General features: G+C 59.7%; 6 protein-coding genes across 6 annotated transcripts; all 6 read left to right on the forward strand.

Annotated features, from left to right (window-relative positions):
• Positions 1–2109: 2109 nt before the first annotated feature.
• On the forward strand, positions 2110–2856 carry CPC1 (putative chromosomal passenger protein; the record flags this gene model as incomplete). The annotated part of the gene is made up of 1 exon (XM_001467171.1): positions 2110–2856. The coding sequence occupies one exon, from the start codon at positions 2110–2112 to the stop codon at positions 2854–2856; it is 747 nt and encodes a 248-aa protein (XP_001467208.1).
• A 2234-nt stretch (positions 2857–5090) lies between these two features.
• Positions 5091–6869, forward strand: LINJ_30_3550 (conserved hypothetical protein; the record flags this gene model as incomplete). Its single annotated transcript, XM_003392655.1, has 1 exon — positions 5091–6869. The coding sequence occupies one exon, from the start codon at positions 5091–5093 to the stop codon at positions 6867–6869; it is 1779 nt and encodes a 592-aa protein (XP_003392703.1).
• Positions 6870–7563: 694 nt separating this feature from the next.
• On the forward strand, positions 7564–8742 carry METK1 (S-adenosylmethionine synthetase; the record flags this gene model as incomplete). The annotated part of the gene is made up of 1 exon (XM_003392656.1): positions 7564–8742. The coding sequence occupies one exon, from the start codon at positions 7564–7566 to the stop codon at positions 8740–8742; it is 1179 nt and encodes a 392-aa protein (XP_003392704.1).
• A 1468-nt stretch (positions 8743–10210) lies between these two features.
• LINJ_30_3570 (conserved hypothetical protein) lies at positions 10211–11989 on the forward strand (the record flags this gene model as incomplete). The annotated part of the gene is made up of 1 exon (XM_003392657.1): positions 10211–11989. One exon carries the CDS (start codon positions 10211–10213, stop codon positions 11987–11989), a length of 1779 nt encoding a protein of 592 aa, XP_003392705.1.
• Positions 11990–12683: 694 nt separating this feature from the next.
• METK2 (S-adenosylmethionine synthetase) lies at positions 12684–13862 on the forward strand (the record flags this gene model as incomplete). The annotated part of the gene is made up of 1 exon (XM_003392658.1): positions 12684–13862. One exon carries the CDS (start codon positions 12684–12686, stop codon positions 13860–13862), a length of 1179 nt encoding a protein of 392 aa, XP_003392706.1.
• A 1625-nt stretch (positions 13863–15487) lies between these two features.
• LINJ_30_3590 (conserved hypothetical protein) lies at positions 15488–16231 on the forward strand (the record flags this gene model as incomplete). The annotated part of the gene is made up of 1 exon (XM_001467176.1): positions 15488–16231. One exon carries the CDS (start codon positions 15488–15490, stop codon positions 16229–16231), a length of 744 nt encoding a protein of 247 aa, XP_001467213.1.
• Positions 16232–16715: the final 484 nt, after the last annotated feature.

Genomic DNA, 16715 nt, shown 5'->3' on the forward strand with positions numbered 1-16715 from the left:
TGCGCGAGTAATCTCTTGGGCGTGACGCGCACGGCGCGCATACGTTTGCGGTCGAGGAAAAGGAAGGCGGACACAGACGCATAACAGAGTTGAACTTTGAGCGCTGTCTGCACCAGCGAGTGCTGCCCCCCGCCTGACCTGCCCGACTCGGAAAGAAAGCGGGCATATCTTGAACAGGCGCAAGTGGCGTTTGCGCGCTGGATTTCGATGCGTATTACGACGCTGTCCTCTTACCTGGGAATAGGAGAGCGAAGTGCATTATCCGGAGGAGTGGTGAATACGACCGACTGCGCACAACTCCAACAAGGGGAAGATGGGGCGTGACGGTGAGCCAGTCGATTACACGGGTGTGGGGTGATATCGATATTTTGCGCAGCATCATACCATGTCTTGACAGCATCGTGATTGCATCGCCGCCAGCTAGGCAGGCCGAGCTTCTCGACATGGTAGGCAAGGGGCTACTACGTATTGGCGTAGTTAATCTGCTCACCGCCCCAAATCGCGAACCACCTCTAGAGGCAGATGATACCGGGCTGCTGCGCATCGGAAATAAAGGTGGAACTCTCCTTGGGGAGGACTATGACTGGACGTGGATCGGATAGGATGGTTCGCAGCTCCGTATGACCCATAGCGAAGCTGCAGCTTTCAATGGAAAAGAGGTCGCTCTCACCTCTGCGCGTCACGAAGGCAGATGGAAAGCTCTGGGGAGAGAGATGGGTGCGGATCCCATAGTCGCTGCACAAAATCGTACTTGAAGTTAGTCGATACGTGATGCAGCGGGACGACCGCGCTGTGCCCGCAAGCGAACCCGCTGCGAATCCCATATCGCCTTTTCCTCTTCTCGTTTTCCCACTGCTTAGTTGGGTCGCCATCTGCGTTGACGAGCAGTATATAGTTGTTGTCCTTGCGCAAGCGCGCATTCTTATCTTTTTCAATCTTTCACCCGCCCCAACTCTAAAGCGGGCTGCCCTCAGGTGCCTGCTGACTCTGCTGCTGCGGCATTCAATCACCCGATCACCACAACCACCCCTGCCGCCGCTGGTTCTTTAGTCGCTCCTGCTCCGTTTCCGCTCTCCGCTCTGCTTTCCTTTTCGTTTCCCTTTTTTTTTGCTTTTGTGTGTGCCGCACTGTTTTCCGTTCCTGCGCTGACGTGCGCGCGTGTGTGTCTCCGCGACAGGCGGGGAGACGGCGCGTCGCCGTCGGCGTATTTCTTCTTGAGGTGAAGAGCAACACGAAGTGCTTCGTCGATCCATCGTGTCGCTCGGCCGCAAAGTGCCGCAATGAGCGCATATCGTATGCTGCGAGTGCGACTGTGAGAGGGCACCTTTTCGTGTGTCGTTGCCCGCGGGTATCTTGTGCAGGGCCAAAGGGGACGCTTCTTATGACCTAAGGCTTCCGTGCAACAATGGAAAGGCTGGAAGAAGGGGTCTCTCCGCGGCGCTCGTGGGCGGAGGAATGACGTGCGCTAAAGCCGAAAACGAAAATAGTTGGTCTTTGTGGCTCTCAGAGACCGGAGTCGACCAACCCGAGCCACACGAGGTCATTCCACATCTCTCACCTCTCTCATCCCCCCGTATTAACGAATCCGACGAGCGCCATTGCATTTTGTGGCGTACCCAGTGGCTGATGCGCTTCAACGCACGTTAAACTGAATTCTCTTGGCCAGTGCTCGGCTGAATGGCCGCACACGCAAGTCCGTCCGCGCCGTGTTTTTGTCGCCTGCAGTAAAGCGTCTTAGCGGCGTCGGCGAATGCATGGGCTTTCGCTTGCACGACTCTCTCTCTCTCGCTTGCTCTGCCCGCTGCGCCGTACATGTACCGTGACGCTCACTTCTCCTCGTCTTCTCTCACCCTAGTCCCCGCCTGTATTTATCCACGCGCGCAATATCCAGCTCCTCCCTACACAGGCATCTGCCACCCATCGCCGAGGTGCACAATAGGGAGGAGTTTCTCTTTGTGTGCCGTTCTTCCTTGCTTCTCTGACCTCCTTCTACCACCTCGCCCCTCCCTCTCTCTGCTTGGGGGTGTCCTTGGCAAGGTTTGAGAATTCGGCATTTACTCGTCGCGACTCCATCCGTTCTTCGCCGTTTCTCCTGTGCCCATCGTCATCATGGAGGCTGTCGCGTGGACCCCCGACGTGGTCGAGGATCTTCTCTTCCGGCAGTTTATCAAGGATGAGGACATCTCCCGCCAACTTCCGCCTGCTCCGCAAGTGTCCAGCGAAAACTTCCTCGAGAGGTACGACCAGGCAACCAAGATCCTCTTCTCATACGTGCGCAACGGCCCGGTGGCGGCGCTCGCCTCGCAGAATGTGAACACCGCCGCCGTCGGCAAGTACGGCGGTGCCACCCCGCTTAAAGGTTTCGTAGGGCGCACCCCGGCAACTAAGCCTGTTCCACCAGAGTCGTCACGGCCATTTGCTCGGACGGCAACACCGACGCCGGCACCCACTAGCCGCGCACCGTCGGTGCCGAAAGCGACCGCCAGCTCTCCCCCACCGGCCAAAGCAAAGCGGCAGCGTGTGGAGTGGCCAGCGGATGTGCCTACCAATCAGATGCTGAAGAGCAACAGCCGCTCCAAGGTGGCGCACCTGACGGCGAAGCGCGTGGCGGCCCAGCAGGGCGTCGACCCCGATCTTATTTTTACCCAGAACTGCGGTGATCTTCCCCTCAGCGTGATCTTCGCGTCGTACCCCAAGGCGCTCAAATCCGTCTCTGCCGTTCGAAACGCCAGCGGGGACTGGCGCACGGACACCTTCACTGTTGAGGAGGAAGTCTCCTACAAGAAGGACTTGGGCTACGTGCATTACGGGCCCAGCCAATGCACGTATGGTGACTGGCTTCCTTCCCAGTCGTGAGTATAGGCGTGCCACGGAGGCAGTGAAGGGGCCCAAAAGAGTTCGAGGCGCCGAAACTTGCGAGTGCGAGGCAATATACGGGGGCCGATGAGCTGTGTGTCGCGCCGCAGCGTATCCCTACACGAGAGGAGTCAGCTACGAGGCACGCGCACTCGTTGACCAACCACAGGCCATCGCCAGTGCAGCACGACTTCCAACGCCGGCAACAGAACATCACATACGGCTCATATTCGTTTAAAGTCCTGCGCATGTCATGTGCCGGTGTGTCCTGTGTGCAAGTTTGTTTGCTCTTCTGAGAACAGAGGAGGGAGATCACGCTAGCACTGGGTGCCGATTGCCGCGTGTGCCCGGGGTGGCTACATGGCGATCGCCACGCCTTCGCGCCATCGCTTCCGCCTTTTCTCTTTTGGCCGAGCCTATTGTATTTTTTTTTAGTGTGTCTCCCTTCCTTCCCCTTTAGACTTTTAGACTGTGCGTTGATCTTCACCTTCTTGATTGCCTTCCTTTCTCTCTTCGATGCGTTCTCTGCTTGGGGGTGCCTCCAGTCTGCTGTGAGTGCGTCATGCTGGGCAGCTCGATCCATCACCTGTACAGCGTGCGGGATGCGCTCCATCGGACCATACAAGCGCACACGAACAGTAACGAACGCATCCAACCGAAACGTCTTGTATACCCATCTTCTCTATTTTGCCCTCCCTTCTTGTGTGTTGATGGCGACGAGACCTAGTGGTCCGCTGACAGGCTACGTGCATGCGACAGACGGAAGAGCGTACCTCAGTTCTTGAAGTTAACGGCGCACCCTCCTTTCTCATAAAACAATGCCCGTTTTCCTCAATCTCGCTTCTTTGACGCTCCTCAGCAGACCTCGTTTCACGCTGTGACTGTGCACGCCATGACGTGATTAAGCACATTTCCCTGGGCTCCCTCGAGTTATCTCCGTGAGGTCCGTACGGCTGCCCCTTCCCAACCCTGTGCCCCCTTCGCTGCGACAGGCTGTGAGCTCTCTGCGCGCTGGCGCACGTCCGTCTGCGGGCCCCTTTGCGCCTGCCACACCGGCTCCTGTGTGAGGCGTGCGGATGCAGGAGGAGGCGGAATGCCCCCCGCCGCCGCAGACTCACGGCAGTGTCGCACCTGCCACGGTGCATGTGGGCAGGCCATCCAGGCACGCCCCCCGTGTCATCGCCGGCAACGGCAGATGGTGGCAGCGAGCCCTTCCTCCCCTCCCGCCAACAAGGGTGCCTTGAAGCAGGCCGCACGCTGCGAATGTGCGAGCGCTGTGCGCACGCGCAGTTGGGCAGAGCCGGCATGGTGCATCGCATTCCCGACGAAGCATCCAGAGGTGCGAAGAGCGCGAGTGATGAGCGAGAGAGGAGCCCCGTAGTACATGCCGATTATGCCCACAGCGCATGCGCGCGCAGCATGCGGCATCTCCTCCATCCCACCGTGCGGCCGGATGAGGCGCCGACCGCGCGGCACGTACCCGAAGAGGGGACGAGGCGGGAGAGGAGGGGCCCGCTAGACGCATGTCCCGATTCGACGGCATGACGGTTGCTCCTAGACGGCCAGGACGTCGCCGCAGCGCGGCAGTGGGCGCGTGGGCTGCAACTGTGCATGCGTGTGCCTTTGCTGGCTTGCGCGTGGTTTAATGGCACGTTGTAGCGAAGAAAAATGTGAGTCTCCCACCTCTTCTATGCTACCGGCCTGGCGATGGAGGTGGAGAGGGAGAAGCCGCAGGCGAACTCTCTCTGATCAGACGCTGAGCGATTGCGGGACGCTGCACAAGGAGGCTTACTTTTCATGCGGCTTTTGGTGCGCGCGGCAATGTGCAGCGCTGACGATGGCCTAGCGCTGTAGCATCTCACTCTGTATGCGACCTCCCGACGCTGATCTCTTCTTACTCCTTATTCGACGGCCCCTCCTTTCTTTTTTTTTTTTCGTTTTGCTCCGCCTGGCGGCTACGAAACCGCCCGCATAAGGACTGGCGGCACGCGTGTCTGACTGTGTGCACTCATCTCTGCCTATTCCTGCGTCACTGTGATGAGGAAGAGGTGGGTGGTCGTGTGCCGCTTTGATGAGGTGCTCAACTGACACATGTGGAGACCGTCTTCCCCACGCTAGTGTGGAGCTGCGCTGCGTTTAGAGAGAGTCAGAGGGGCGGTTGCGCCATCCGTGTGCGCATCCTTAGGTGCCTCACTTCTTATTCATTCCCATTCGGTTGCTGTGTTGGCCTGGGGATGCAGTATCCGCCCGACACGCAGGTATGGGTCAAGTGCGACGACGGTGTTTGGTGGCCCGGCACGTTGAGAGAGACGGACACGGAGATGCAGGCCTTTCTGTGCGCTGGTGAAGACTGCTGCGTAGAGTTTTATCACAGCCCAGGGGAGCTTTATCCCCTTTTCTCTGCTGACAAGGCCCACGTACGCCCTTTGCATGCGGAACCACACACCCGCACCCCCGAAGAAGACGCGTGGTTTGCTAACGAGACAGTGGCGGAGGCGGCGGCCAAGGCCCTGCGCGACTATCAGTGCTGCCGCCTCCTGAACTCCCCTCCTGACGGCCCACCTGCGGGGCCTGCTCCGATAAGTGAGCGAGAAAACACACGCGACGCTCTGCCCTTCACTGCTACCGAGCTGCGTAACATCGAATCTCTGTTGGGCGCGGTGGGTAATTCAACGGCAGCGCGTCTCCGACAGGAGCTGCAGCAGGCACGTGCCTCTGTGGCGTCGAGGGGCCTGCGCAGGCAAGATGCACCGAGACGGCAGGCCCGAAAGCGGCAGCGGCCCGCGGAGCCTCCACCCTCTCCGGCACCACCTGCGGCAACACACCGTAGCGTGCTCGCGGCGGCTTCTCGACCGACTGAGGAAGCTCCAACTTGTCCTAGGCATGATCCCAGCGGTGTGATGCATGCTCTTTCGGAGGCGCTGCCCACTGCACGTAGGGTTGCGAAGCGCTCTTCTGGCAGGTCTTCCTCGCCTCTGTCTGCCGGCGACGGCGAGGGGGGTGATGCGAGCGAGGAGGACGAGGACGCCGTACCATTTGTGCAGGCTGCAAGGCGCCACGTGCTTGAGGTGCTCCGCCACGAAGTCTTCGAGAATCCGTCGAGGTTTGTCTTGTCGCCCGTGTACCACTTCGTGGACATGCTCGGGGCGGTGGTGGTTGAAAACAGCAATCTGACCACGACACTGCCTGCACCTCGCACGCTGCACGAGAGACCGGCGGAGGGCTTCTCGCCGCAGCGGCGCGTGCTTCTCGTGCCTTTGACAGATACCTACGAGCACACCACGGGGTGGATGCTGCCAACGGAGATTGAAGGCGCACAGCTTGCCATGTCGCTGTACGTCGACGACACTCCTGTCTCTCTACCGCCAAACTGGCAGCTTTCTCCCGCCAAGGAGGCGGCCGCAGTTAAAACCGCAATCACGGTGGATATCACGCCCCTTGTGCTCCCGATTGAGCGGGATCTCTTCTCCTTGCAGGTGATCTTCTCTGGCGATGTGGCGGAGATGGAGATGTGGCGCGGCGTCATCGCTTGTGTGCTTGTGGAGGAAGTAGGGTTGGCCCACCTCGGTGAGCGCATTGTGTCCACGTATCACAAGCGTAGAGCGGCCGCCATCCGGCAATCGCCGTCGTCATCCTGCGGCGAGCGCGGCGCCGTTGCAATCACGGAGGCGTCGGTGAAGATTCAGTGCCCCATGACCACGCTCACGATGGAGATCCCTGTGCGGGGCATGTACTGCGAGCATCTGCAGTGCATGGAGTTGGCGGCGGTGCTCATTCAATGTGCTCGGCAAAACGTGTGGAACTGTCCACTATGCTCGGCTGCCATGAAGCCGGAAGACATCATCGTCAACTACCGCCTCAAGGACTGGATCGCCTCGCATTCGCAGGAGGTAGTGGCGCAGGTCGAATATGTGGTGGAGACGGAGCCTGGCCGACCCCTGAAGATTGTGTACAAGGCCGCAAGACCAGAGCAGCACTCCACAATCGAGGTGATAGATGACGAGGAGGGATAATGGCCACTGCCTGGAAGTAGGCCACACAAATGCGCAGGCATTCATTAGTGAGCGTGCGAGAGCAGTCGACCGCCTTCAACAGCGCTGCTCCCTCACACACGCAGAAGCGTTGCTTCTTTGTTTACTCCGCTTCCTTCTTCCCAGTTTACTCGGTCGCGTTGGCTGGGGTCTTCAAAGAAGAGGGCCAAACATCAAACAAGAACGAGCCAGCGCCACTCATCTACGGGCTAAAACACATGCGGACACACAGGCGCGTTCGCTGTGCAGAAGCACAGCTAAGCTGCAAAGAGATAGATGCGCCCCCGCGGGGAGGCAGTGGGAGCGGCTATGCTTCATTGACTGACACGTGAAGCTGGCCCCATCCACTCCTGCCCACGCAGCCCGGCGAAAGGGGGACACCAGCGCATGATAGGGTACGTCGAGCGTGCGTGTGCGTGTATGTGCGCCCGCTCGCTCCCTCACGGGCTCATGCTGCATCTTCCTCGACGTTCTCTGCGCGCCCGCTCTCTGCGTCTCACTCTCTTCCGCCTATTCTATTTGCCTCTCCGTATCTCTCCGTGTTCATTTCTACGTTCTCGCCTTTGCGCCCAACGCCACACCTGCTGCATCTTGCTTCTCGTACACACAACGGTGTCCCTTCCGCACTCCCCACAGTCCAAGCGCTTTCCGCTCACCCTATCACCTCACCTTTACAATGTCTGTCCACAGCATCCTCTTCTCCTCCGAGCACGTGACGGAGGGCCATCCAGACAAGTTGTGCGATCAGGTATCCGACGCCGTGCTTGACGCGTGCCTCGCCGGCGACCCGTTCTCGAAGGTTGCGTGCGAGTCGTGCGCGAAGACGGGCATGGTGATGGTGTTCGGCGAGATCACGACGAAGGCAGTGCTAGACTACCAGAAGATCGTCCGCAACACGATCAAGGACATTGGCTTCGATTCCGCGGACAAGGGCCTGGACTATGAGTCGTGCAATGTGCTGGTTGCGATTGAGCAGCAGTCGCCGGACATCTGCCAGGGTCTGGGCAACTTCGATAGCGAGGATCTCGGCGCTGGCGACCAGGGCATGATGTTTGGCTACGCGACGGACGAGACGGAGACGCTGATGCCGCTGACGTACGAGCTGGCCCGCGGCCTTGCGAAGAAGTACAGCGAGCTTCGCCGCGACGGCAGCCTGGAGTGGGCTCGCCCGGACGCGAAGACGCAGGTGACGGTGGAGTACGACTACGACACGCGCGAGGGCAAGCAGGTGCTGACGCCGAAGCGCGTGGCGGTGGTGCTGATCTCTGCGCAGCACGACGAGCACGTGACGAACGATAAGATCAGCGTGGATCTGATGGAGAAGGTGATCAAAGCTGTGATCCCCGCGAACATGCTGGACGCGGAGACGAAGTACTGGCTGAACCCGTCTGGCCGCTTCGTGCGCGGTGGGCCGCATGGCGACGCCGGTCTGACTGGCCGCAAGATCATCGTAGACACGTACGGCGGCTGGGGCGCGCACGGCGGTGGCGCCTTCTCCGGCAAGGACCCTTCGAAGGTGGACCGCTCCGCCGCGTACGCCGCGCGCTGGATCGCGAAGTCGATCGTTGCGGGCGGCCTGGCGCGCCGCTGCCTTGTGCAGCTCGCGTACGCCATCGGTGTAGCGGAGCCGCTGAGCATGCACGTGGAGACGTACGGCACCGGCAAGTACGATGACGCGAAGCTGCTGGAGATCGTGAAGCAGAACTTCAAGCTGCGCCCGTACGACATCATCCAGGAGCTGAACCTGCGCCGCCCCATCTACTACGAAACGTCGCGCTTCGGCCACTTCGGCCGTAAGGACGAGTTGGGCACGGGCGGGTTCACTTGGGAGGTGCCCAAGAAGATGGTCGAGTAAGCGAAGTGCTTGCACAGGGGCGCGTTTCCGTGCAGGCGTACCGAGTGCGACGCACACCCCCTTCTATCCCGCTGAACGGCTCAGCTCCCTTCTCATCGACTGCGAGGTGTGCCGCTACTCATGCAACCTCACTTCCCGGCATAGTGCAGCGCTATAAGGAGCTGCTGCCACGGCGTCACATCTCCCATCATCATTCATTCCCCCACCCCCTTTCGGGCCTTTCCCTCTGTGTGCTTTTCTCCGCGCTGATCATGTTGGGTAACAGACGTGTGATGCGTTTTTGTTTTCTCTTCTACGTCCACTTGTTAATCTGGTTTCAGCGTTTGTGTGTCTGCGCGTTTGTGCACTCTTTCTGTTTTCATCTCCCGTGTTTCCGCCTTCCCTCCCCCTTTTTTTTTCTTGCGTGTTTCCGTTAAAATAGCCCGACCGACGATGTGAAGAGCCCCTACACCACATTGTGGAATGCCGCGGCTTGATGCGACTGCGGGGGAAAGATGGCACCTATGCCGAGTGCAGGGCCTCAGAGGGCCCTGCCCTGAGGCTGGCCAACCTCCTCCCTGAGTCCATTCGGCATGCACCTGGACCGCCCTCTGTTACCCGCGCGACGGACGCCACCGCTTTCGCCCTCGAGCCGGACCCTGGACGCAGCCCGCATTGGATAATCGAGGCGTGCAGCTCAGCCAGGCCCGAGTGGCGCCAACCGCGCGGCACGTACCCGAAGAGGGGACGAGGCGGGAGAGGAGGGGCCCGCTAGACGCATGTCCCGATTCGACGGCATGACGGTTGCTCCTAGACGGCCAGGACGTCGCCGCAGCGCGGCAGTGGGCGCGTGGGCTGCAACTGTGCATGCGTGTGCCTTTGCTGGCTTGCGCGTGGTTTAATGGCACGTTGTAGCGAAGAAAAATGTGAGTCTCCCACCTCTTCTATGCTACCGGCCTGGCGATGGAGGTGGAGAGGGAGAAGCCGCAGGCGAACTCTCTCTGATCAGACGCTGAGCGATTGCGGGACGCTGCACAAGGAGGCTTACTTTTCATGCGGCTTTTGGTGCGCGCGGCAATGTGCAGCGCTGACGATGGCCTAGCGCTGTAGCATCTCACTCTGTATGCGACCTCCCGACGCTGATCTCTTCTTACTCCTTATTCGACGGCCCCTCCTTTCTTTTTTTTTTTCGTTTTGCTCCGCCTGGCGGCTACGAAACCGCCCGCATAAGGACTGGCGGCACGCGTGTCTGACTGTGTGCACTCATCTCTGCCTATTCCTGCGTCACTGTGATGAGGAAGAGGTGGGTGGTCGTGTGCCGCTTTGATGAGGTGCTCAACTGACACATGTGGAGACCGTCTTCCCCACGCTAGTGTGGAGCTGCGCTGCGTTTAGAGAGAGTCAGAGGGGCGGTTGCGCCATCCGTGTGCGCATCCTTAGGTGCCTCACTTCTTATTCATTCCCATTCGGTTGCTGTGTTGGCCTGGGGATGCAGTATCCGCCCGACACGCAGGTATGGGTCAAGTGCGACGACGGTGTTTGGTGGCCCGGCACGTTGAGAGAGACGGACACGGAGATGCAGGCCTTTCTGTGCGCTGGTGAAGACTGCTGCGTAGAGTTTTATCACAGCCCAGGGGAGCTTTATCCCCTTTTCTCTGCTGACAAGGCCCACGTACGCCCTTTGCATGCGGAACCACACACCCGCACCCCCGAAGAAGACGCGTGGTTTGCTAACGAGACAGTGGCGGAGGCGGCGGCCAAGGCCCTGCGCGACTATCAGTGCTGCCGCCTCCTGAACTCCCCTCCTGACGGCCCACCTGCGGGGCCTGCTCCGATAAGTGAGCGAGAAAACACACGCGACGCTCTGCCCTTCACTGCTACCGAGCTGCGTAACATCGAATCTCTGTTGGGCGCGGTGGGTAATTCAACGGCAGCGCGTCTCCGACAGGAGCTGCAGCAGGCACGTGCCTCTGTGGCGTCGAGGGGCCTGCGCAGGCAAGATGCACCGAGACGGCAGGCCCGAAAGCGGCAGCGGCCCGCGGAGCCTCCACCCTCTCCGGCACCACCTGCGGCAACACACCGTAGCGTGCTCGCGGCGGCTTCTCGACCGACTGAGGAAGCTCCAACTTGTCCTAGGCATGATCCCAGCGGTGTGATGCATGCTCTTTCGGAGGCGCTGCCCACTGCACGTAGGGTTGCGAAGCGCTCTTCTGGCAGGTCTTCCTCGCCTCTGTCTGCCGGCGACGGCGAGGGGGGTGATGCGAGCGAGGAGGACGAGGACGCCGTACCATTTGTGCAGGCTGCAAGGCGCCACGTGCTTGAGGTGCTCCGCCACGAAGTCTTCGAGAATCCGTCGAGGTTTGTCTTGTCGCCCGTGTACCACTTCGTGGACATGCTCGGGGCGGTGGTGGTTGAAAACAGCAATCTGACCACGACACTGCCTGCACCTCGCACGCTGCACGAGAGACCGGCGGAGGGCTTCTCGCCGCAGCGGCGCGTGCTTCTCGTGCCTTTGACAGATACCTACGAGCACACCACGGGGTGGATGCTGCCAACGGAGATTGAAGGCGCACAGCTTGCCATGTCGCTGTACGTCGACGACACTCCTGTCTCTCTACCGCCAAACTGGCAGCTTTCTCCCGCCAAGGAGGCGGCCGCAGTTAAAACCGCAATCACGGTGGATATCACGCCCCTTGTGCTCCCGATTGAGCGGGATCTCTTCTCCTTGCAGGTGATCTTCTCTGGCGATGTGGCGGAGATGGAGATGTGGCGCGGCGTCATCGCTTGTGTGCTTGTGGAGGAAGTAGGGTTGGCCCACCTCGGTGAGCGCATTGTGTCCACGTATCACAAGCGTAGAGCGGCCGCCATCCGGCAATCGCCGTCGTCATCCTGCGGCGAGCGCGGCGCCGTTGCAATCACGGAGGCGTCGGTGAAGATTCAGTGCCCCATGACCACGCTCACGATGGAGATCCCTGTGCGGGGCATGTACTGCGAGCATCTGCAGTGCATGGAGTTGGCGGCGGTGCTCATTCAATGTGCTCGGCAAAACGTGTGGAACTGTCCACTATGCTCGGCTGCCATGAAGCCGGAAGACATCATCGTCAACTACCGCCTCAAGGACTGGATCGCCTCGCATTCGCAGGAGGTAGTGGCGCAGGTCGAATATGTGGTGGAGACGGAGCCTGGCCGACCCCTGAAGATTGTGTACAAGGCCGCAAGACCAGAGCAGCACTCCACAATCGAGGTGATAGATGACGAGGAGGGATAATGGCCACTGCCTGGAAGTAGGCCACACAAATGCGCAGGCATTCATTAGTGAGCGTGCGAGAGCAGTCGACCGCCTTCAACAGCGCTGCTCCCTCACACACGCAGAAGCGTTGCTTCTTTGTTTACTCCGCTTCCTTCTTCCCAGTTTACTCGGTCGCGTTGGCTGGGGTCTTCAAAGAAGAGGGCCAAACATCAAACAAGAACGAGCCAGCGCCACTCATCTACGGGCTAAAACACATGCGGACACACAGGCGCGTTCGCTGTGCAGAAGCACAGCTAAGCTGCAAAGAGATAGATGCGCCCCCGCGGGGAGGCAGTGGGAGCGGCTATGCTTCATTGACTGACACGTGAAGCTGGCCCCATCCACTCCTGCCCACGCAGCCCGGCGAAAGGGGGACACCAGCGCATGATAGGGTACGTCGAGCGTGCGTGTGCGTGTATGTGCGCCCGCTCGCTCCCTCACGGGCTCATGCTGCATCTTCCTCGACGTTCTCTGCGCGCCCGCTCTCTGCGTCTCACTCTCTTCCGCCTATTCTATTTGCCTCTCCGTATCTCTCCGTGTTCATTTCTACGTTCTCGCCTTTGCGCCCAACGCCACACCTGCTGCATCTTGCTTCTCGTACACACAACGGTGTCCCTTCCGCACTCCCCACAGTCCAAGCGCTTTCCGCTCACCCTATCACCTCACCTTTACAATGTCTGTCCACAGCATCCTCTTCTCCTCCGAGCACGTGACGGAGGGCCATCCAGACAAGTTGTGCGATCAGGTATCCGACGCCGTGCTTGACGCGTGCCTCGCCGGCGACCCGTTCTCGAAGGTTGCGTGCGAGTCGTGCGCGAAGACGGGCATGGTGATGGTGTTCGGCGAGATCACGACGAAGGCAGTGCTAGACTACCAGAAGATCGTCCGCAACACGATCAAGGACATTGGCTTCGATTCCGCGGACAAGGGCCTGGACTATGAGTCGTGCAATGTGCTGGTTGCGATTGAGCAGCAGTCGCCGGACATCTGCCAGGGTCTGGGCAACTTCGATAGCGAGGATCTCGGCGCTGGCGACCAGGGCATGATGTTTGGCTACGCGACGGACGAGACGGAGACGCTGATGCCGCTGACGTACGAGCTGGCCCGCGGCCTTGCGAAGAAGTACAGCGAGCTTCGCCGCGACGGCAGCCTGGAGTGGGCTCGCCCGGACGCGAAGACGCAGGTGACGGTGGAGTACGACTACGACACGCGCGAGGGCAAGCAGGTGCTGACGCCGAAGCGCGTGGCGGTGGTGCTGATCTCTGCGCAGCACGACGAGCACGTGACGAACGATAAGATCAGCGTGGATCTGATGGAGAAGGTGATCAAAGCTGTGATCCCCGCGAACATGCTGGACGCGGAGACGAAGTACTGGCTGAACCCGTCTGGCCGCTTCGTGCGCGGTGGGCCGCATGGCGACGCCGGTCTGACTGGCCGCAAGATCATCGTAGACACGTACGGCGGCTGGGGCGCGCACGGCGGTGGCGCCTTCTCCGGCAAGGACCCTTCGAAGGTGGACCGCTCCGCCGCGTACGCCGCGCGCTGGATCGCGAAGTCGATCGTTGCGGGCGGCCTGGCGCGCCGCTGCCTTGTGCAGCTCGCGTACGCCATCGGTGTAGCGGAGCCGCTGAGCATGCACGTGGAGACGTACGGCACCGGCAAGTACGATGACGCGAAGCTGCTGGAGATCGTGAAGCAGAACTTCAAGCTGCGCCCGTACGACATCATCCAGGAGCTGAACCTGCGCCGCCCCATCTACTACGAAACGTCGCGCTTCGGCCACTTCGGCCGTAAGGACGAGTTGGGCACGGGCGGGTTCACTTGGGAGGTGCCCAAGAAGATGGTCGAGTAAGCGAAGTGCTTGCACAGGGGCGCGTTTCCGTGCAGGCGTACCGAGTGCGACGCACACCCCCTTCTATCCCGCTGAACGGCTCAGCTCCCTTCTCATCGACTGCGAGGTGTGCCGCTACTCATGCAACCTCACTTCCCGGCATAGTGCAGCGCTATAAGGAGCTGCTGCCACGGCGTCACATCTCCCATCATCATTCATTCCCCCACCCCCTTTCGGGCCTTTCCCTCTGTGTGCTTTTCTCCGCGCTGATCATGTTGGGTAACAGACGTGTGATGCGTTTTTGTTTTCTCTTCTACGTCCACTTGTTAATCTGGTTTCAGCGTTTGTGTGTCTGCGCGTTTGTGCACTCTTTCTGTTTTCATCTCCCGTGTTTCCGCCTTCCCTCTCCCTCTTTTTTTCTTGCGTGTTTCCGTTAAAATAGCCCGACCGACGATGTGAAGAGCCCCTACACCACATTGTGGAATGCCGCGGCTTGATGCGACTGCGGGGGAAAGATGGCACCTATGCCGAGTGCAGGGCCTCAGAGGGCCCTGCCCTGAGGCTGGCCAACCTCCTCCCTGAGTCCATTCGGCATGCACCTGGACCGCCCTCTGTTACCCGCGCGACGGACGCCACCGCTTTCGCCCTCGAGCCGGACCCTGGACGCAGCCCGCATTGGATAATCGAGGCGTGCAGCTCAGCCAGGCCCGAGTGGCGCCAACCGCGCGGCACGTACCCGAAGAGGGGACGAGGCGGGAGAGGAGGGGCCCGCTAGACGCATGTCCCGATTCGACGGCATGACGGTTGCTCCTAGACGGCCAGGACGTCGCCGCAGCGCGGCAGTGGGTGCGTGGGCTGCAACTGTGCATGCGTGTGCCTTTGCTGGCTTGCGCGTGGTTTAATGGCACGTTGTAGCGTAGAGGCGTGAAATGACTGATGCGTTTCTCTCTAAGTGCGTGTCAGGTGCTCTCGATGCTCTCAGTGCTCTCAGTGAATGGCGCGCTGTCGACGGGGGGGGTGCCGTCAAACATACTTTACGGTGGTCATAGGCCCTCAGGTAAAAGCGACGCTCTTGTTTTGTGTTTTTTTTTTTGAGGATGTTGGTTTGCTTAGAAGCGCGCTGTGTACTTGATGCAGTGTTAGGCCTCCAACTCTGTAGTGCTTTCTCAACTTTAGTCTGAATATGGCTTGCGCACATGACGGTGGGTGCGCTAATGAGATATGCTAAGAGGAACGAAACCTAGAGCTACCGGAAAGGAATGGCTTACGGCCCAAAGAGGGTCTGTACAATAATTCTTTGCTGGCTGACGGGAATGCTGGTGGACATCTTTCCTGTGGGGCGCGCACTTCAGTGGAATCGCACGGCGCTGTATCGTCGCCAACGCGCAAGATAGTGGAAGCAGGGTGGCACTCTATACTTTGGTCTTTGTCTCTCCTTCTTGTAACCAAGTCGATGCTGAGGGCAGGGAACGTGCGACGTCTTGTTACCCATTCTGCAACCTCTTTCGCTCTCCCTTGTTGAGTTTTGCACGTCGTGCTTCGCTGTTGTGGGTCAGTTTCTTTCCGACGGGGCTTTTGCAGCCGCACTTGGCCCCACCGAGTTGTCTCTCCTCACTCGGAGTGCTTCAGCGGCGCAAAGGTCGACCATGAAAGCTGCGCGTCTTCTTTTTCAGTCCGACCGGCGTACGCGTCACCACATGATGATCGATGGTGAAATCAACCCAAGGGAGTGGTTGAACTGGCACCCGAAGGAGTACCAGCCGTGGTACTTTGATCGCCATAAGTTCCTCTACGAGCAGGGCCAGTATGCCGCCTATAATCACCTGCTGTGCCATCAAGCCTATCTCAAAGACATTGAGCATCTCACGCGATATCCTGAACCGCTCACGTTCATCATCGACTGCCGTATGTCGCCTGCAAAAATGCATCGCTGGATACCGAACAGCATGTGGCTCCCGCGCGATGAGGTCGAGTACGCCCTGCAGCTCACGAATGACGAGTTCCAGGAAATGTACGGCTTCGCAAAGCCCGCCAAGGATGACGACGTCATACTGATCTCGCACAACGGTCTGGCCTCTGAGCAGGCCGGCTGGGAGTGGCGCAAGCAGTACTACCAACACGTGTACAACTACCGCGGCGGCACGAATGAGCTCTTCGGGGAGGACTACCAGGACTTTATCCTTAAGGATCGGTTAGATCCCTGGAAGGGGCCGTACCCACAAAAGAGCATTTTTGTAGATAAGTGGAGCAAGCGCAAGGTGCTGACGCGCACTGGACCGTTTGACCGCCAGTACGAGATGCAGGATTTTGCTTTGCCCGACTTGGAGCTGGAGAGGCCGCGACACTCAGAGGATGGCCCGCGCCAGAACATGCCGTACGGTCTACAATAATGCCGAACTTAGCTCGATGTTGCGCCGGTTTAGAGAAGCACGGCTGCATATCGAGGGCTTGAGAAGGCCATATAGGAAGATGCTTCCAGGCTGACCATGGCCTTCTGCTTTGTACTGCCACTCCTGCTCTCGGACGCACGATCCGCTTTCCTAACACCTGTGATGCTGATTCTCTTTACAGACTTTCGGCTGTGAAGGCACGCGTGTCTCTCCAACGGTGCGTGTGCGATTGATATAGGCTCTACTTCTTTTTCGGGGCAATGTGGCATTATACCACGTGCAAGCCAGCAAAGGCACACGCATGCACAGTTGCAGCCCACGCACCCACTGCCGCGCTGCGGCGACGTCCTGGCCGTCTAGGAGCAACCGTCATGTCGTTGAATCGGGACATGCGTCTAGCGGGCCCCTCCTCTCCCGCCTCGTCCCCTCTTCGGGTACGTGCCGCGCGGTCGGCGCCTCATCCGCCCGCACGGTGGGATGGAGG

Source organism: Leishmania infantum, chromosome 30, assembly GCF_000002875.2.
Source record: "Leishmania infantum JPCM5 genome chromosome 30".
Lineage (NCBI taxonomy): Eukaryota > Euglenozoa > Kinetoplastea > Trypanosomatida > Trypanosomatidae > Leishmania > Leishmania infantum.